Source organism: Aquarana catesbeiana, linkage group LG13 (genome assembly GCF_042186555.1).
Source record: "Aquarana catesbeiana isolate 2022-GZ linkage group LG13, ASM4218655v1, whole genome shotgun sequence".
Lineage (NCBI taxonomy): Eukaryota > Metazoa > Chordata > Amphibia > Anura > Ranidae > Aquarana > Aquarana catesbeiana.
Window position 1 is genome coordinate 197,993,098 of NC_133336.1, and position 21,849 is coordinate 198,014,946.

General features: G+C 44.9%; 1 protein-coding gene across 1 annotated transcript in view; it reads right to left on the reverse strand.

Annotated features, from left to right (window-relative positions):
* Positions 1 to 3,966: 3,966 nt before the first annotated feature.
* Positions 3,967 to 21,849, reverse strand: part of CA14 (carbonic anhydrase 14) — a 96,309-nt gene continuing 78,426 nt past the window's right edge. Inside the window, exons 5-11 of the mRNA XM_073610386.1 lie at positions 16,619 to 16,714; positions 16,412 to 16,478; positions 14,861 to 15,018; positions 12,880 to 13,009; positions 10,863 to 10,874; positions 9,323 to 9,407; positions 3,967 to 7,265 (exon numbers count right to left, since the gene is read on the reverse strand). Coding sequence (XP_073466487.1) covers positions 7,235 to 7,265; positions 9,323 to 9,407; positions 10,863 to 10,874; positions 12,880 to 13,009; positions 14,861 to 15,018; positions 16,412 to 16,478; positions 16,619 to 16,714 — 579 coding nt within the window. The 3' untranslated portion in view covers positions 3,967 to 7,234. The remainder of the gene's footprint in view (positions 7,266 to 9,322; positions 9,408 to 10,862; positions 10,875 to 12,879; positions 13,010 to 14,860; positions 15,019 to 16,411; positions 16,479 to 16,618; positions 16,715 to 21,849) is intronic.

Here is a 21,849-nt window from a genome sequence, read left to right on the forward strand (position 1 = left end):
AATTGCACCTTTTTTTTTGACAGACTTGATATGGGTAAAGCAGGACAGTGAAATACGTTTTGTAAATGAAACCTATAGTTCATCTTATTCCATATTCCTTGTATTAGCCCTTTTAAAGATCTGCTCTACCTAAGCAGTGAGTCTTCGCTCTTTTGCTGGATGGTAGCTGTAGATAAAGCCATGGTCAGAAAGCATTCTGTGTGACCCATGGCAAAGAAGGGTAGAGTTGTATGTTAATGTTTGGGCACCCCTGGTCAAATGACTTGTGCTGTTGATTTAAAAAAAAATTAGCACTGTGGTGGAGGGTTAAGGTCAGTCATATTCACTTTTAATCCAAGAGTATCCTTTGACCATGGGTATGAAGACTTTGCTAGGACAACTTTTGAATATTTGTATTGGAGTACAGTGGAAACAGCCTTTACAATTTATAACACTGCAACGCTAGAGAAAAAAAAAGAAAATTTCAAATGTCAAGATTTCACTGCCCTGCTCCAATGACAAAGTTGGTTTTGTTTTAGTGTTTTTGTTTTGTTTTTTTTTTTTTATGTTCCTCTTTATGTAAGGTTTTCCTGTCCTCTGTATAGTATGAGGTGTTTTTTGTCAGTGGCACAAAAAAAGTTAAAGGGAACCTTTCATGAAAGAAATCTGGAGGCTGCTATTGCCCAAAATGCAAGTTTCCTGGCTTTCACATGTCTAAAAGGAGATGGCAATGGCCGCTCCCAGGTTTCTGTTAATGACAAGCTTGCCCTACAGAAAGAAGCCACGTAGTTGTCATTTGTATAATTTTTTTTTTTTTTTAAGAGAACCCAAAGATTCTTTTTTTTTTTTTTGCCGCCATTCTTGTACTATGCATTGCAGGGTCCATTGTTGCATTGAGTGAGACACCACATGTACAGATATATCATCACTGTTTTTACAGTCCTGCAATACATTTCTCCAATAAAGACAGAGCCTTGGTTAAGGCTTGTGTATGTGTCAGCTTTTATTTCTTTCTTCTCCAGTAGGAAATGTAAAAGTATGTTGACCCCCCCCCCCCCCCAAATGGAGTTCAGATGTGGAGGCTCTAACACACTGACATACCCTAAACCAGGGGTCTCAAACTGGCGGACCTCCAGCTGTTGCGAAACTACAAGTCCCATCATGCCTCTGCCAGTTATGTTTAACCGCTTGGCATCCGGAGGCCGTCATATGACGTCCTCGACTTTCGGGGCTTATATCTGAATGATGTCTGAGGCTACAGACATCATTCAGATATCGGCATTTTCAGCCGGCGATTCCGTACACCATAAGAAAGATCATAGCGGCTGTTCCGCCGCTTGATCGTTCTTACGGGCGGCGGGAGGGGACGGCCCCCCCCCCTCCCGCCGCCCTCCGGTGCTTCTACCGACTCACCTCAGCGATCGGTGAGTCAGACAGCGGATTCGCCGGCGCCGGATGTTCACCATAGAGATTTCCGGCGGACCAGATGGTCGCCGGAGTCTCTATGATCGTTCGGAGGCCGGGCGCGATGTTATGACGTCACGCCCGGCCTCTGCATTCAAAAAAACGGCGCCGCTTCGGCTGTGAAGCGGCGATCGTTTTATTTTTTTTTTATTTTAGGCTTCCCAGCCTAGAGGTGAGATGTGGGGGTCTTATTGACCCCATATCTCACTGTAAAGAGGACTGATCGTGTCATATTCCTATTACAGGGGATGTTTACATTCCTTGTAATAGGAATAAAAGTGATCAAAAAAATAAAGTGTAAAAATAAAATTTTTTAAGTAAAATTAACAATAAAAAAAAAAAAAATTTTTAAAGCGCCCCTGTCCCCGTGAGCTCGTACGCAGAAGCGAACGCATACGTAAGTCCCGCCTACATGTGAAAACGGTGTTCAAACCACACATGTGAGGTATCGCCGCGAACGTTAGAGCGAGAGCAATAATTTTGGCCCTAGACCTCCTCTGTAACTCAAAACATGTAACCAGTAAAAAATTTTAAAGCGTCGCCTATGGGGATTTTTAAGTACCAAAGTTTGGCGCCATTCCACGAGCGTGTGCAATTTTGAAGCGTGACATGTTAGGTATCTATTTACTCGGCGTAACTTCATCTTTCACACAATGCAAAAAAATTTGGCTAACTTTGCTGTTTTGTTTTTTTTTAAAGCATGAAACTGTTTTTAAAAAAAAAAAAACGCGTTTGAAAAATTGCTGCGCAAATACCGTGCAAGATAAAAAGTTGCAATGACCGCCATTGTATTCTCTAGGGTCTCTGCTAAAAAAACATATAATGTTTGGGGGTTCTATGTAATTTTATAGCAAAGAAATGATGATTTTTGACATGTAGGAGCGAAGTGTCAGAAATGGCCTGTATGCGAAGTGGTTAACTGTAAGCCTTGCAATGTCTCATGGGACTTGTAGTTTTGCAACAGCTGGAGGGCCACCGGTTTGAGACACCTGCCCTAAGCTGTGCTGTATTCCTGGTTGAGTCCTACAGGTATCCCTTCTGCTCAGCCCTGTAATTGTATCACTGAATATAAGGTGTTTTCTGATTGGTGGGGGGTGGAGATCATGATGTCACCCACCTCTTCACTTCCAGCCAATCAGAGATTACCTTACAATAATTGCTAGAAAAATGCAAGGCTGTTCCTGAATGGCTTCACTGCTGTAGAACTGACTTTCTGTATGGGTGCAGATGGGAAGTGTGTAGGATTTAGCCAGGATGTGTGATCAAGCAACTGCTCAGCAGCTTGCACAGCTAAAATGTGCCCTACCCAACGAGCATGCACATCTAAAGGGATGCCAGAGATGAGTTCTTAGTGTACACCACCCAGGGAGCATGCACATCTAAAGGGATGCCAGAGATGAGTTCTTAGTGTACACCACCCAGGGAGCATGCACATCTAAAGGGATGCCAGAGATGAGTTCTTAGTGTACACCACCCAGGGAGCATGCACATCTAAAGGGATGCGTTCTTTCATATAATTCTTGGAAATAAAATGGTTGATGACAGCTAAAAGGCTAAAGTGCAGCCTTGTTTTCTGTGTATATGTCAGTTTGTTTTTACTTGAAATTTAGTAGTTAGTTTCAATAAATTGAGATAAAACAAACATAGAACTTTCTTTGAGACTTTATTGTAGGATTACTAACAAGAACAAAACAGAAAAATAACACAGGGTGCTGATGTGATATATAGTTAAAGCCTGGTAGGCAGATCTCATAATTAAAAGTGTGAGCAGTGGTTTTCATGCCCATCGCAGCCAGTCCAACACATGATGGAAGAAGCTGGTGGATTATTTGGGTAAGAAGGCCTGCAGTTCTTTTCAATAATGAAGACCTGTATTATGTACTGTGTGTAGTATTACAAAAAAAAATTAAAATCAGATGCTCCTTTGTGATGGAGTGTATATATTGCTTTTTATACCTGGCTAAATCAATGCCAGCATCAAAAAACTCATCTATGTACAGACAATCTTCAGCAAAAGTTGAGGGGGAAAAAAAAGGGATTTTTGTACTAGTGGTGAAATCCTTTTCTCTGAGTTTATTGATGGACACTGCAGTTAATTAGATCCCGGATGAGCCCCCACCAATCTGTCTTTCTCCTCAGCTGTTCAAGGGCCCCTAGATGGTAAATAGCCCTAGGTGGGGACTTGTCTGGGATCTGAAGATCTGCTGTGTCCTTCAAGAACGGAAGATTAAAAAAAAAAAAAAGGCAATGTTTTGGGATCCCTGCCAGCTTTTTACTTGAATTATCTCTTGAAAGCATGGGCTAGTCTGGGGCCCATGTACCTATAAAGGAATACCACCTCCTAATAATGGGGTTTTTGGATCTACTGTTTAAATTAATTTCTTAAAGTCCATTGAGGGATTCAGCAATTTGAAAACATTCACATTCTACTGCTGCCTACAGGAGGATTGGGCACTGGTAAACACTGTTTTTTGGTAAATAAGGACTAAAGGCTGTTGTTGGCTCCAACTGGTCTTGCATACACACACAAATGTTGGCCAACAATTACGCACGCAGTGACGTACGGCGAGCCGATAAAGTTCAATGGTCATGTGATATCTCCATTATGACCGCTAGTTTTACAAGAGCGAGTGCTTCCAACTCTTACTTGATTCCGAGTATGCGTGGACTTTTGTGCGACGGACCTGTGTACACCTGATCGGAAAGTCCAACGACAAAAATTTGTTGGTGGAAAATTTCAGAACCTGTTAGCCAACATTTGTTGGCGGAAAGTCCGCCAACAAATGTTCGATGGAGCATACACACGGTCGGACTTTCTGCCAACAAGCTCACATTCAACATTTGTTAGCGGAAAATCTGATCGTGTGTACGTGGCATAAGTTAAAAAATTTAATTTTATTATGGACATATGACTTCAGAAACAATTGGGGCATCCAAAACACATCCACCTGAGGTGTGGGCTACACAGCAAAAAATAAATAAAAAAATCACTTAAAAAAAACAAAACTCAAGAGCCTCCTGAAGGACCAATGCTGAATCTGAATGGATGAGGTGGGACCCCCGACCAGCTAGGGGAATTTTTAAATAACAAACATATCATACTTGCCTCCACTGTGCAGCTGGTTTTGCACAGAGTGGCCCTGATCCTCCTCTTCTGGGATCCCTCAACGGCGCTGGTGGCTCCTCCTCTTCTCGAGTGCCCTGTCGGAGAAGCGTTCTCCTTCAGGACATCTGTGCGAGTGCGCTCCCGTGTCCTGCTGCTACATCTATTGACACAGACTGCAGGACTTGGCCCTGTCCCCCCCCGGCGCTCCCGTCATTGGATTTGATTGACAGCAGTGGGAGCCAAGGGCTGCGCTGCTATCAATCTATCCAATCAGGACATGAGACACCAGCCATAGCTGGTGTGCTCATCCCCGGGGTGAGAAAGGCAGGGCTTTGGTAAGTAAAACAGGGGGTCTAGGGGGGCTGCAGCATGAGAGAAGGTTTTTCACCTTAATGCAGAGAATGCATTAAGGTGAAAAACCACAAGGGTTTACAACCCCTTTAAGGAAGAGAATGCTGAGCCAACGAGAAGCTGATCAACTAGAACCCACCAAAAACAAAGAAAAAAGGCTAGCATAAGTTAGATAGACTTTCATTAGCCGAGCTGAAGAAAAGAAGTCTATCGTTCTAAGACTCTAGCAGAAAAACTGAGACATGCTGGGGAGGGGGTATATTGGGGATAGCTTAAATTTTTCTGTTTGGCAGTATCCAATCCTCTGTAGCTAGTTCTTAGTGCTCATACAAGTGGTATGGGTTCACCTTTGTTTAGAAGATGTCCTTAATGGCATTGCTGTCACATGGCACCTGCTTGTTCATAGGGGGCATACAAGGGCTAAGGGGTTTACAAACGGCATTATTAGGCTTGTACAAGGGGCCTTTAAAGTTTGTAGCACGGACTACGTGACTTTGCAAGAAGGAACAATGGAGGTTATCAGGAAGACTGGTAAAGAGCATGTTTGAGAAATGTCATGACTTGACCACCATAGCCAGTGCTGTCAGCCGATTGGCAAATACTTTCTAGGGTAAGAGGTAGTTCTTTTTTTGGCAAACAAAATTTTTTACACAAGTTGCAATAAACTAAATAATGAATAACAGGCTACACAATGGGAGCGTCCTCTTCAAGACTACCCATTCCTAAAAGTTCAGGCTGTAATGATGAAAACAAATGGGTAAGGCACTCCAAGAGCGGTCATCAACAAAAGTGATAAACTGAGGTTGCTGCCATTGAAATCAGGTTCTTTCTTATGTTACAGGAGATTATGACTGGTTGTTACAGGGCAATACAGATTCTCTAATTCCCTCCAATGACAAAATATCTGGATTCCAGGCGCATGGCAAAATGAAATCCCAACTCCAGACAAAACCTTTTTATTTTCCATAGAGGGAGAAAGGCTTCTGGGCCCTCTGCCAGGTTTTTGCTACCATCTTTTTCCTTATTTGGGAGGGAAATCTCTCAGAGAACAGAAAAAAAAACACATTTGTAGTAGAGTGGGTAAGGGTTAGAAGTCCTGTCCATGCCTTACTTTCCCGGGGACAACCATTCTATATCCACTTCTTGTTGGGGTATTGTGGCGACGGGAAGCATAAAAAAACAAATCTCTCCAATGGGGACCACAAGTAAAAATAAAACTTTGTAAAATGTTAATTCTTTTATACTCCATCCAAAACCAAAAAAAGATTGACAGGAGTTTGGTTTTAAAGTACATCTCAAGAGATTCGGCAGGACAGCCAGGCAACCAAAATGTTTTGAAAGTGAGGGCATGTTATGTGACTAGACATGCAGTGGTAAATAATGTAGGGCCTCCAAGATCATTCCAAAGAAATTAATTTTTACTATTGGCAATAGCAATCAGGTGGTCCACTTAATTTTCCAATTAAGGTACGGGATAATTAAACTGTTTAATATATACATTCATGGTGACCATTGGCTTGAGATGTCATTGGACTGGACAGGCAATGGTCAAAGAATGTGGGGCCTCCAAGAGGATCCCAAATCAAAAAAAGTTACTGTTGGCCATAGCAATCAGGTGGTCCTCTTCTTTCTCCAATTTAAGTAAGGGACAATGAAACTGTTTAAAATTACCATTCATGGTGTGCATTGACTGGAGACATCATGGGACTGGACAGGCAGTGGTCAAAGAATATAGGGCCTCCATGATCACCCCAAAGAAAAAAAAAAAAAAAAACGTTACTAAACGTCATAGCAATCAGATGGGCTTCTTCGTTTTCCAATTTAGGTACGGGACAATGAAACCGTTTAGTATGACCATTCATGGTGACCACTGGCTGGAGACGTTATATGCCTGGAGAGGAAGTAATCAAGAATGTAGAGCCTTCAAGATCTTGAAGAAATTTTACTGATGGATATAGCTAGCAGATCTTCAAGATCATCCCACGGAAGCAACTTTACTGTTGACCATAGCCAGATCATCTTCATTTTCCAACGAAATACAGAAGAATGAAACGGTTTGATACGATCAACATATGTCTATTCGGTTACTTTGATAAATAAGGCCTTTACCAGGTCCAGAGATGCAAAAGTCTATAATGGATCAGCATTATGTGCATCAGTTTTTAGGTCCAGCGTGTCAAGAAAAAACTTCACAGCATTAAAACTGGTCACAGAATCTTGGTTTACCAGTAGCATAGTGAGAGCAATTTTTAAGGCCTCCATATCAGTTTAAGGCATAATGGTTTCCAATGGCAGCTGTACTGGGAAGCCCCAAAGTCAAAAAAGTAGGCACTGTTAGGCTTTTCCTATGTGTGCAATAGGTCTCCTGTAAAGAAATAAATATATAGTTGCATTAGATGACAAATACTACAAAAAAAAAACAGTATGTATACTATATGACCAAAAACCATATGGAAACCTGACTATCACACCTATATATGAGCTTGTTGACATCCCATTCCAAAACCATGGCTGTTAATATGCAGTTGGCTTCCCATTTATTGCTATAACAGCCTCCACTCTTCTGGGAAGGCTTTCTAGAAGATTTTAGAATGTTCTTGCAGAAATATGTGCCCATTTGGCCAAAAAAAACAAACATTTGTGAGAATGTTGGATGAGAAGATCTGGCTTGCAATCGGCATTCCAGATCATCCCAATGGTGATCAGTAGGGTTGAAGTTAGAGCTCTGTGCAGGTCACTTGCGTATAAAATATTTAACGAGGTGTCTTTAAAGGTCAATTAAAATATTTTCATTAATCATTTGTTCGGGTTATTATTGTAAAATTGAATCTTAGGGAATTTCAATACTATTTTCCATTTATTGAGTGCTGGCCGTGCTGCATTTTCATGATGGGGCCGTATGGTGACTATGTGGTTTGCACTTGCTCATTCAGATGTGCAGCATTCCGGTCCGTGGTGGAGGCAGCTTCCTCCTCACCACCTGTTTTAACCCCCAAAAAGGCCAAACCACTGCGACCAATCCACTTGAATTGCACATGGTTGCGGATGGACCCATTCTATTGAATGGATCACGTTTGCCAGTGGTACTGCCCAAGGTTTGATTAGTTCCACGGCCGAAAACTTTGCAGCCTCAGCATGTGCATGGTCCAATCCAAGCTGCATGTTCTTGTTTAGGTGGGCAGTCAGGAGAAGGTAAAACCACAGCTCAACCACCTGCTTTTACTGCCCCCCATGGCCGCTTGTGTGAGCGAGCCCTTAGAGCACCGAAGTTTTGTGCTCAGTGCTCACTACAGCCATTATCTGTATGGAGTTTGTATGCTCAATATGGGTTTCCACCCCCACTTGCTGCAAATCCTCCCACAATGCAAAACCTCTATAGGGATACTTGGCTCCTAGTTGGCATTTGACTTTGGGAGGGATGTTAGAATGTAAGCTCTCCGGGGCAGGGACGGAGGTGATTGGCATTATATATACTGTAAACCTCTACAGGATATTTTGTTGCAAATTTTACACATACTGTATGTATATTGTATATACACTCACCGGCCCCTTTATTAGATACACCTTGCTAGTACTGGGAATCGGCTTTGGTAGGGACTCGGATCTAATATCCCGGAAGAGAAGAAGACTTAACCACTTATGGACCGCCTGCCGCAGTTTTACGTCGGTACTTTGAAGAGGAGTGTCATTGTTATGGCAGCAGCTAGCTAACATAACCCCGGTATCCTCTTCTTCGGCGGACAGTCTGCTTTCAGATAAAAGTGGTCTCTGCGGCGGATTCGCCATGGGATCATTTTTATCGGCGGCGGGAGAGGGCCCCCACTCTGCCGCGCTGCGGTGCCCTCCGCCACTTACCGGAGCCGTCAGCGGGGGCGATCGGATCCTTCTCCTGGCTTGACATGGAGATGAGTGAGGGGAAGATGGCCCACACCCGTCTCCATATCATTGCAGGGCGGAAGCGACGTCATAACGTCACTTCCGCCCATAGCTCTTAAAAGGGCCATTTTTTTTATTTCAAATGACAAATTTTTTTTTTTTTTTAAATTGCATTTTAGTGTAAATATGAGATCTGAGGTCTTTTTGACCCCAGATCTCATATTTAAGAGGTCCTGTCATGTTTTTTTTCTATTACAAGGGATATTTACATTCCTTGTAATAGGAATAAAAGTGACACTTTTTTTTTTTTAAAGAACAGTGTAAAAATAAAAAATATGAGGTAAAATAAGTAAGAAAAAAAAGGTGTATATATATATATATATATATATATATATATATATATATATATATATACACACATACATATACACATACACACACAGTATATATGTATTCAATTAAAAAAATTGTAGATACACCCTCTAATGACAATCTGTCAGATCTGTGCACTCAGCATTTGAGCTTAATGGCAATAGATTTCCTTACTTGATGACCATGATGATAAAGTACAGAGCTATGGAGATGAGCAGTACCCCTCCGAGAACTCCGAACACAATGGCCACAATCACACCTTAATGGAAGAAAGAGAGGATTAGGTAAAGAAGCCAGTCAGTATTGTATTACTTATAGTGAACATACTCCCAAAAAAACGTACAGGTCACAAAAAAAATCTCATACCCACGCCGGATGACAATCAGGTGTAGCCAGAGGCTACTGACTTACAGGTCATAGGATCAGGATGGTAAGAAAGCCTAAGACACTATATAAAAAAAAAATTGCAGAGCTATTCATCCCGTGACACCACACTCTGTGTAAACTGGGGCAAAATTGAATGTTACTAGGCTATTTTCTCCTCAGGTTGAATGTTTTACATTCATACAGAATAGATTTATTCAGGAAAATACCGCATTATGGCCACTAGATGGAGCTGATGATCACAAGGAATAAATACTTATTTTCTATGATCGTTAGTGCCATCTAGTGGGCATAATACGGTATTTTTCCAAACCACCCTATTTTCCTGACTGTATAACATTTGACATTATTCTAATAATTCATTTTGCCCCCATTCACAGAATAAATGATAAAGGCAGTTTTACAGAAGCAATAGCTCTGCGTTTTTTAAAATTTTTATAAATACACCCCTAAGTGCCGGTTCACACTACAGCAACTTGGGATCCGACTTGTAAGTCCTCAAGTTGCCCCAAGTCATTGGACATAAGAAATGCCATAGGCATGAACGAGAGCCATCTTAATGTACACTACTGCTCCAACTTCAGAAAAGCTTCCTGTACTACTTCAAGGCGACTTCTAGGCGACTTGTACCCATAGATTTCAATGGAAGTTGCCTCCAAGTTGCCTCAGATCTCCATCTATATTGAAGTGACTTTACAGGAAAAAGAAAATAAATTTACCCAGGTACTCCTCACGTTTACCCAGGCAACCCCCTCCCTCCCACAGAGCTGATTATTTGGTGATTGGCCACAGCCAAAGTCGCCTGTCCTGGAGGCGACTTTAAGTCATGTAAGTTGCTCAAAGTCGCGCTGAACTCGCCTCCAAATGGCCTTGCAAAGTTGTGCTGTAAGTCGAGTTCCCCTGTGTGAACCAGCACTTAAAGTCAAAATCCAGCCTGAAAAAATTTGGATAGAGTTGATAAGGGTTCTTGTTTTGTATCTTTTGTTTTTGTTTTTAATTTGTATTGTTTTATTGCTGTATTTATTCTCATTGAAAGTGGAAGTTAAAGAGAAAAAAAAATGATCCAGAAAAGACTAAACCCCTATCTATCTCTTTCCTTCCCTGCCTGCTCTGCTTAGGGGACTCTGTGTGAAGTTTCAATCAGAGTCTGAAGGCAAACAGCTGCTGCCGTGCTCTCTCTTTTAGAAAAACAGCTTTTTTTTTTATAACACAATATAAAATATCCATTTAAAAAACAAACAAATACGAAAAAAAAATCACCCAAAAAAGCAGTCACACCTCATCTGTCAACTTTCAGACATGAAGGACAAGATAAAAAAAGGGAACTTACCCGCAGACAGCCCTGCAAGACAGAAAAAGAAGAGAAAATGATTAAACTGTGGACAAGAACAAGGAAAATCCAAAAACACAATTGCTTATCAGACTATGAATAATAAACACATTACAATAACCCACAAAAAGTGGAGTCTATGGTGGCCATAGCGAGCCATCCAAATAGCTGTTACCTTCCCAGTGTAGGTTGGAGAATTAAATCTTAAAGGGCAAGTGTACATCATGTGATATTTTAGTCAGGACCTGGCTTCTTATATGTGTTCCACCATTGCAGTCTCCCTGCCTCACTGTCCTGTCCGCCTGGGAGTTTTGGGTGTCCCTGCCCTCCTTTGTGTGTTCCATTTTCTCCTATTACATTCTCCATACAAAAAGAAAACAAGAAATACAGATTTGTATGAAGGGGGTCAGTGGACAGACCCAGGAACTCAGCACCGGGATGGTGGGAACCCCTCATAATGGGTACAGCAGCCGGGATCTAAGCCCAGGGATGGAGGGAACCCCTCATAATGGGTACAGCGGGAGTGTAGCTCTGGGAACGCAGTACAGGAATAGCAGGTATGCAGACCTGGGAACTTAGCACAGAAATGGTTGAAATTCCTCATAATGGGCACAGCAGTTGGCATCTAAGCCCAGGGATGGTAGGAACCCCTCATAATGGGTACAGCGGGAGTGTAGCTCTGGGAACGCAGTACAGGAATAGTGAGAACCCCTCATAAAGGGCACAGCAGCTGTACAGACCCGGGAACGCAGCACAGGAATAGTGGGAAACCCTCCTAATGGGCACAGCAAGTGTGTAAACCTGGGAACGCAGCACAGGAATAGTGGGAACCCATCGTAATGGGCACAGCAGGTGTACAGACCTGGGAACTCAGCACTGGGATGGTAGGAACTCACACAAAGGGCACAGCAGATGTACAGACCTGGGAACTCAACACATGGATGGCGGGAACCCATCGTAATGGGCACAGCAGGTGTACAGACCCAGGAACTGAGCACATGGATGATAAGAACCCTCATAAAGGGCACAGCAGATGTACAGACCTGGGAATCCAGCACAAGGATGGTATAGGAACACCGAGGGCTGCTTTAGATAGATCACCCCAAGTTTTTCCAAATGTTGGTTAGTCTTGTAACAACATTCTACCGCTGTCTTCCAGGTGGCAGTTTTTACTTTTGAACATGTCAACAGTCCCTAAAAGTGCACTTTTTCTGTGTACAGGTAAGCCAACATAATTTGGTACCTTCCACTGGTGGCCAATGCTACAGCAAGCAAGATCGCCACCTGGGAATTCCTCTTATGAATCTTGAGGCTCACCATCTACCAGATGAACTGCCACCAGAGTAATAGGGATTAAACCATCTACTCAAACATTGATTGGATGATCTTCAGCTGGGAGCCCAAACATTTTCATACCAACACATGTTGAGGTAGAAAAGACTAACAAAATACTGTAATTATCTCGGTTGCCGATTTGAGGAAACGGACTGACTAAAGCCTACAAGCTTTAAAAGGCCCATAAGTGCATTTGGGTCTAGACCTGAACGATATTGGCTATAGCCCTTCTTTCAGTTCAGTAGTCTCCAACCATAGCTTTGTGGTTCATTGGGGGTTCCCTAAGGGCACTTCAGACACTGGTCCATTAATATACCATATATGGCTTCCAATTTAGAGAATACGAATGGGACCCGCAGCTGTGGCTGGAATACAATGGACTTCAGTAAACCTGGCATTGCTATAGTTTATCTCTGTAGCTTGTGTGAATTTAGGCCTCAGATTTTGGCGAGCCAACTGAGTTTAGGCCTCTAATTTTGGCGAGCTAGTTGTGGTTGTGGTCAAAAAGTTATTCTTGAGCTTTTGGGCTAAGCCAAATATTTCAGTTGCTTTACACATGAGCAGAATTCTGGGCATGTGAGATCCACCATTGGAAAATATGATGGACAACAAACCAAGGGCATGAGAGGTGCATAGAGGGAAAGGGGGCATGGAGTAATGGTGCCCTTATGAAGGAACATACCTTTCTCTATTACGAAGGAGGAGTACACTGTTCTCTTGTTCACTGGTTGAATGTGCCGGACATTTTTTTCTAGGACTTTGGGAGGGCGGCTGACTGAAGTAGAATGAAGTGTCTTGCGCAGTTTATCCATCTACAGAAAGAAGTGAGACAAAGTGAAAAGGTTGCATTGAGTGATGTCAGGAAACCTTGTTGACCTTGCGTAGAGGTGGCAGATCCTAAACAGGGGCCACTATGTCAATTTAGTTTTCGGCTGGGCTGTAGTTAGCGCAGACTTTTCACCTGTTTTTTTCCTAAGCTTAAAGGGTAAGTTTATCTTTACAGTAAAATCTGTAAGGTGAACTTACACAGGACCCCCTCCTCACCCCCCAGTCCCGCTGACCTGGATCGCGGCAAATCTCCTGTTCTGAGCCCCAGTATAAACGTGTCAGGGGTCCGGGGCTTAGAAATCTCCGCAGCTGAATCTCCAAAACGTACCCTGTCACGAGGGACGTTTCAGGGCTTTCTAATTGGGCGTCGCCGACTAAAAAAGCCCACGTAGCCCGTCCTGTCAGCGGGCAAGAAGACGTATGCCGAGGGGATTTCTAAGCCCCAGACCCCTGAAGCGGCTATACCGGGGCTCAGAACGGGAGATTGTCGCGCAACAGGTTAGCGGGACTGGGAGGGATGAGGAGGGCGTCCTGTGTATGTTCACCTTATAGATTTTTCTGTAAAGGTGAACTTACACTTCAAGTTGGCTTGTGATTCTCACTGTTGCCAGTAGATGTCACTGGTCATAGTACGAGATCTCATAAAGGAAACTAAGTTCTGAATATTTATATTTCCTTCAGCCAATCCAGTAGAAGGTTTATGCCAGTGGTGCATGCTGGGGAGGATATAAATATCTGGGAGAGTTCTTGTGCTCGCTCTCTTTCATGGGGCTGAGGCCTAGGGAGGTGCTGCTGAATGGAGCTCTGCTGTTAGGCTCAATAGCCTGGTTTGGGGCCTAACATGTGCTGAAGTGGTCCTGAAGCTGTCCTGCCTGGTCTGGAGGATGCTGTGCCAAGGAGGGGAACCAGGGGAGTCACCTCACTGGAGAGAGCCCAGGAAGCAGGCTGGTCTCTCAGAAGGGCCTGGTGACTCACTTGGCAATTAAATTTGGGAATGTGCTTACTGTGTTGCCGGGTTCAGCTTAAAGGATCGAACACTGTGAAACTGGACATTCATTGGCTCTGGAGAGACTGTCAGGGGTCTCAAAACTTTTCTAAGCAAAGGGCCAGTTTACTGTCCTTCAGGCTTTAGGGGGGAGGGGCTGGACTGTGGTCAGTAGGAATAAAAAAATGCCCTAGAATCAGTGCCCGACATTGGTTTTAAAGGGAGGAATACTACCCCATTGTTAATATCCATGTGAAGCATAGTGCCCCATTAATGCTGTCAGTAGGGGGAATGGTGCTCCACCCATGGCCATCTTTAATATTGATTGGACCCTGCTGGGCAAACATTTTCTTGGGCCCTCCCGAATCCACTTGTCAACTATTTTCAGGCAGTGTAGGCTCAAGGGACAGCTGCTTTGGGCCCCACAACAATGACTGGGCCCGGGGCAGCTGCCCTTTTTGCCCTGCCTTAAAGACGGAGCTCTGGCTTCATCATTGGTGTCAGTTGGTAGACTAGTGCCCCATGGGCCAGATTAAAAGCAAGCAAATGGCCCCCCTGGGCCACAGTTTGGAGACCACTGCTGTAAGTGATCTGCTACGGTATCTGGGACCCCTAAACCCTCACCTCCTTAACTGTTCTGCCATAAAACTTTAAAAATACAAAAATGCCAATATTCTTCCTCGGTCCTCACATTTTAGCCATGGACTCAGCCCTGGGGGTGAAATGATATCCCACCCGTGGCCTCTGGGAGGTGCTATCCTGCCTTTGGTGGTGTCAGAGGGGTGCCAACAGATGCATTTCCACAAGTACCGATATTTGTGTTCTCATGGAAATCCATGGTTTTACTTACCTGAGACTGGGAGATCTGGACGGGGTTGTGGAAGACGGTCCAAGTGACACTCTGGAAGCATGGCGGCGTGGTCAGGGAACCACTGTAGCGGAAATAGTGGTCAAGCTTGCTAGGCAGGAGCTCCTCCACATTGAAGGATGGAATGGTGACACTCTGATCTGCAGGAAATATCAATACAAGGTTGTCACATACTCTATATCAGTGATTCTCAACCAGGGTTCCATGGAACCCTAGGGTTCCTCCAGAGGTTGCTAGGGGTTCCTTCAGCATTGGGCAATTTCTGCCTCTCAGATAAGTTCCCACCGACACCATTGATCTTTTTAGTTATCTGTAAGGAGGTAATTCTTCCCCATGACCACAAGTGTAAGGACCATTCCTCTCACTGACCATCACACCATCATATCATGAGTTGTAGACTCCTAATTTTTAGCAGGGGTTCCTCAAGACCGAAGAACTATTTCAAGGGTTCCTCTGTGTTGAAAAGGATGAGAAAGGCTGCTCTATATATATACATACAAGTATGTGCAGCGCCTCCAAATGGCTGAGTTCAGGTACTTCCAGTGAAGTGTACCATAAATGCTACAGCATACAAATGCATTGTAGACAATTGTGCACTTCCAACCTTGTGCCCCCTCCCTCTTCTTTACATGCTAATGACCTTTTTATATAAAACCTTTCCGTTTTCATGACATATCTTATTTTAGACCGAGTGACATCATCCCTGGGTCCCTGTGCTTCTCTATGCAATGCAGGCAGATCATGGCTGGGTGGGAGGGGCTGGCAGGGTGCAGTACAGTAGACATGTGCAATTCGTTTCGTTCCGAAATACTAGAATAAAATAAAACTGAAAGAATATAGCCTTCTTCCGAAATTTGAATTTCAAATAGAATAAATTTGAATAGAATAGAAAAGAATAGAATAGAAAATAAAATAATAGCATAGAACAGAATATAACAATATAACCATTTTCCCGAAATTCGAAATAGAATTTGAATATAATAGAAAAGAACAGAAGTAGAAAATAAAAGAATAGAATAGAACAAACAATAGAATAGAATGGAAAGAAAGAAAATAATCATCTTCCAAAATTCTAATTTCGAATAGAATAAATTTGATTAGAATGGAAGTTAATTAGAATTTTAATTTGATCCGAATTTTCCGAATTCGGTCGAATTGAGTTCAATTCAACCAAATTTGAAAAATTTGAATCAATTTGAGTTCGAATAAACTAAAGTGATTTTTGAAAACGAATTAAAGAAAATAAACGAATTTAACTAAACTAATTTATGCAAATAACGAATCGAAATGAAACAAAATACATTTTTCAATCTACATATGTCTATGGATGGATGTCAGTCTGGAGAAGTGGGCGTTCCTAGACAGGTTGCATTTGCATAGGTACCGCCCACATGTGAGGCTGAGCCTCCAAGGATAAAAGAACTGAAATCCAATGAATAAAAGGGACGGAGCTCTGTCTGACTTGCTGCAGCTTCTAATGCACATTGTGAGATGCTCACAGTGTGCAGTGAACCTGTACTAAGGATTACTTACTTGCAAAGCTGACTCTCTGCAGGGCGTTGATGATGTTGGCATAGCCCGGGTTATCACTGGAGCCGGTCTGTATAGTGAGGATGGAAGATAAAAATGAGATATATCAGATGAAAGGAAGCTAAAAAAAAAAAACTTAAAAAACAAAACAGCAGCACAATGTATTGCAGAAATTCAACAATGTATTAGGTGACGAAACGCGTTGCCCACCGTGATTAGGATCCCGAGAACCGCCAATCCATTTGGCTTGTCTTTGGCTTCATTGATGTCGGTGAATTGGTCGGAGTTATAATGGACGATGTGTAACTGGATTGGGGGATAAGAACAAAGACGGAACAATTAGTATTTTTACTGCCAATAGCAATAGGTGGGCGGAGCAAAGTCTGCCCGAGCTCGCACCAATGACTCCAATGTCACAATCATCAGCTTTTGAATTTGTATACAGAGCATCCGGAAAGTATTCACAGCGCTTCACTTTTTCCATGTTTTGTTATGTTACAGCATTATTCAAAAATGGATTCAATTCATTATTTTCCTCAGAATTCTACAAACAATCCCCCATAATGACAACGTGAAAGAAGTTTGTTTGAAATCTTTGCAAATTTATTAAATATAAAGGAAAATTCCCATGTACATAAGCAGGGCTCAACATTTCAAGTCCTGAGCTACTAGCCAGGCCTCAGGGGTTACTCGCCACCAGTTGCCCCACCCAACCCCGCCCCTAATTCCGCCCCTAAACGCGCCCTCATAAAAAAGCTCATGAAATGACACTTAAATGTTTTATGCAGAATTAAGTTATAAAAATAAAAATTAACAACAACTTGGTCCGTGCCTACCAAAGCAGCCTGCCTGTGCCCACCAATGCAGCCTCTGCCCACCAAGCAGCCTGTGTCCACCGTGCAGCCCCTGCCCACTATGCAGGCCCTGCCCACCATGCAGCCTGTGTCCACCATGCAGCCTGTGTCCACCATGCAGCCTCTGCCCACCATGCAGCCCGTGTCCACCATGCAGCCCGTGTCCACCATGCAGCCCCTGCCCACTATTCAGCCCCTGCCCACCATGCAGCCCGTAGCCACCATGCAGTCCGTGCCCACTATGCAGCCCCTGCCCACCATGCAGCCTCTGCCCACCATGCAGCCTGTGTCCACCATGCAGCCTCTGCCAACCATGAAGCCCGTGTCCACCATGCAGCCTCTGCCCACCATGCAGTCTGTGTTCACCATGCAGCCTGTGTCCACCATGCAGCCTGTGTCCACCATGCAGCATCTGCCCAACATGCAGTCTCTGCCCAACATGCAGCCTGTGTCTAGGGTTACCACATCATCCCTTTAATCCAGGACACATATGAATTACACAGGTTCTGATCCTGATTTAATGCAGATAAGGCACCAAGTGAGTTTAATTACCACCTTAATCAGCCACAGAACCTGTTCAATGATTGCGTGTCATGGATTAAAGGGATGATGTGGCAACCCTACCTGTGTAAGCATCTGCCCACCATGAAGCCTCTGCCCACCATGCAGCCTCTGCCCACCATGCAGCCTGTGTCCACCACGCAGCCTGTGTCCACCACGCAGCCTGTGTCCACCACGCAGCCTCTGCCCACCATGCAGCCTCTGCCCACCATGCAGCCCGTGTCCACCACGCAGCCTACCTTTGCAGGGGAGGAGAGGAACAGGAGAGCCGCCTGGATGATCAGAGCGCAGAGAACACAGCGATAACAGTTTTCATTTCAATTGCTGTGTTCCAGCCGCTCAACATCACATACAGCCCCGCCGCCTGGCCAGGGAACTTTGATTGACAGATTGCCCGTCCCAGGAGGAGGGGCTGTATGTGACAGCGAGCGTCAGGGGACGCGGCAATGTGAAATGAAAGCTGTTATCGCTATGTTCCCTGCACTCTGATCATCCGGGCTGCTCTCTTTTCTCTTCCCCTCTGCGATTGCTGGGAGAAGGACTCCCATTCAACCAAGGCTGCCGGCGGCACCCCTCCCCCCCCCCCCGCTCACAGCCAGACAAAGCCCGCCAGCCCTCAAAATCCATTCGCAAAATGCGAGCAGGCCAGTGGAATTTTTGAGGGCTGACATAAGTATTCACAGCCTTTGCCATTGCACTCAAAATTGAGCTCAGGTGCCTCCTGTTTCCACTGATAATCCTTGAGATATTTCTACAACTTGATTGGAGTCCACCTGTGGTAAATTCAGTTGATTGGGCATGATTTGGAAAGGCACACACCTGTCTATATAAAGGTCCCACAGTTATCAGTGCACGTCAGAGAACAAACCAAGCCATGAAGTCCAAGGAAATGTCTGTAGACCTCAAGACAGGATTGTATGGAGGCACAGATCTGGGGAAGGGTAAAGAAACATTTCTGCAGCATTGAAGGTTCCAATGAGCACAGTGGCCTCCATCATCTGTAAATGATGATAAAAGACATTTGGATCTGCCAGGACTCTTCCTAGAGCGGGCCGCTCGGCCAAACTGAGCAATTGGGGGAGAAGGGCCTTAGTCAGGGAGGTGACCAAGAACCTGATGGTCACACTGACAGAGCTCCAGCGTTTCTTTGTGGACAGAGAAGAACCTTCCAGAAGAACAAAGATCTCTGCAGCACTCCACCAATCAGGCCTGTATGGTAGAGTGGCCAGACGGAAGCCACTTCTCAGTAAAAGGCACATGACCGCCCACCTGGAGTTTGCCAAAAGGCACCTGAAGGACTCTCAGACCATGAGAAACAAAATTCTCTGGTCTGATGAAATATTGATCTCTTTTGCCTGAATGACAAGTATCATGTCTGGAGGAAACCAGGCACCGCTCAATACCTGGCCAATACCATCGCTACAGTGAAGCAAGGTGGTGGCAGAATCATGTTGTGGGGATGTTTTTCAGCAGCAGGAACTGGGAGACTAGTCAGGATGGAGGAAAAGATGAATGCATCAATGTACAGAGACCTCCTTGATGAAAACCTGTTCCAGAGCGCTCTGGACCTCAAACTGGGGTGAAGGTTCATCTTCCAACAGGACAACCCTAAGCCCACAGCCAAGATAACAAAGGAGGGGCTACAGGACAACTCTGTGAATGTCTTTGAATGGCCCAGCCAGAGCCCAGACCTGAACATCTCTGGAGAGATCTGAAAATAGCTGTGCACCAACGCTCCCCATTAGGGATGAGCTTCGAGTTCGAGTCGAACTCATGTTCGACTCGAACATTAGCTGTTCGCAAGTTCGCCGAACACCGAACAATTTGGGGTGTTCGCGGCAAATTCGAATGCCGCGGAACACCCTTTAAAAGTCTATGGGAGAAATCAAAAGTGCTAATTTTAAAGGCTTATATGCAAGTTATTGTCATAAAAAGTGTTTGGGGACCCGGGTCCTGCCCCAGGGGACATGTATCAATGCAAAAAAAAGTTTTAAAAACGGACGTTTTTTCAGGAGCAGTGATTTTAATAATGCTTAAAGTCAAACAATAAAAGTGTAATATCCCTTTAAATTTCGTACCTGGGGGGTGTCTATAGTATGCCTGTAAAGGGGTGCATGTTTCCCGTGTTTAGAACAGTCTGACAGCAAAATGACATTTGGAAGGAAAAAACACATTTAAAACTACCCGCGGCTATTGCATTGCCGACAATATACATAGAAGTTCATTGATAAAAACGGCATGGGAATTCCCCCCAGGGAAACCCCGAACCAAAATTAAAAAAAAAAAAAATGACGTGGGGGGGTCCCCCTAAATTCCATACCAGGCCCTTCAGGTCTGGTATGGATATTAAGGGGAACCCCGGCCAAAATTAAAAAAAAAAAATGACGTGGGGTTCCCCCTAAATTCCATACCAGACCCTTCAGGTCTGGTATGGATTTTAAGGGGAACCCCGCGCCAAAAAAAAAAAAAAAAAACGGCGTGGGGTTCCCCCAAAAATCCATACCAGACCCTTATCCGAGCACGCAACCTGGCAGGCCGCAGGAAAAGAGGGGGGGACGAGAGTGCGCCCCCCCCCCTCCTGAACCGTACCAGGCCACATGCCCTCAACATTGGGAGGGTGCTTTGGGGTAGCCCCCCAAAACACCTTGTCCCCATGTTGATGAGGACAAGGGCCTCATCCCCACAACCGTGGCCGGTGGTTGTGGGGGTCTGCGGGCGGGGGGCTTATCGGAATCTGGAAGCCCCCTTTAACAAGGGGACCCCCAGATCCCGGCCCCCCCCCTGTGTGAAATGGTAAGGGGGTACTTACCCCTACCATTTCACTAAAAAACTGTCAAAATAGTTAAAAATGACAAGAGACAGTTTTTGACAATTCCTTTATTTAAATGCTTCTTCTATCTTCCTTCATCTTCTTCTTCTGGTTCTTCTGGCTCTTCTGGTTCTTCCTCCGGCGTTCTCGTCCAGCATCTTCTCCGCGGCGTCTTCTATCTTCTTCTCCTCGGGCCGCTCCGCACCCATGGCATGAGGGGAGGCTCCCGCTCTTCTCTTCATCTTCTTCTTCATCCTCTTCTCTTCTTCATCTTCTTCATCTTCATCTTCTCTTCTTTTCTTCTGCGGGCCGCTCCGCATCCATGCATGGAGGGAGGCTCCCGCTGTGTGACGGCGTCTCCTCGTCTGACGGTTCTTAAATAATGGGGGGCGGGGCCACCCGGTGACCTCGCCCCCCTCTGACGCACAGGACATGACGGGACTTCCCTGTGGCATTCCCCGTGACGTCACAGGGAAGTCCCGCAAGTCACCGTGCGTCAGAGGGGGGCGGGGTCACCGGGTGGCCCCGCCCCCCGTTATTTAAGAACCGTCAGACGAGGAGACGCCGTCACACAGCGGGAGCCTCCCTTCATGCATGGATGCGGAGCGGCCCGGAGAAGAAAAGAAGAGAAGATGAAGATGAAGAAGATGAAGAAGATGAAGAAGAGAAGAGGATGAAGAAGAAGATGAAGAGAAGAGCGGGAGCCTCCCCTCATGCCATGGGTGCGGAGCGGCCCGAGGAGAAGAAGATAGAAGACGCCGCGGAGAAGATGCTGGACGAGAACGCCGGAGGAAGAACCAGAAGAGCCAGAAGAACCAGAAGAAGAAGAAGATGAAGGAAGATAGAAGAAGCATTTAAATAAAGGAATTGTCAAAAACTGTCTCTTGTCATTTTTAACTATTTTGACAGTTTTTTAGTGAAATGGTAGGGGTAAGTACCCCCTTACCATTTCACACAGGGGGGGGGGGGCGGGATCTGGGCGTCCCCTTGTTAAAGGGGGCTTCCAGATTCCGATAAGCCCCCCGCCCACAGACCCCCACAACCACCGGCCACGGTTGTGGGGATGAGGCCCTTGTCCTCATCAACATGGGGACAAGGTGTTTTGGGGGGCTACCCCAAAGCACCCTCCCAATGTTGAGGGCATGTGGCCTGGTACGGTTCAGGAGGGGGGGGGGGGGGCGCACTCTCGTCCCCCCCTCTTTTCCTGCGGCCTGCCA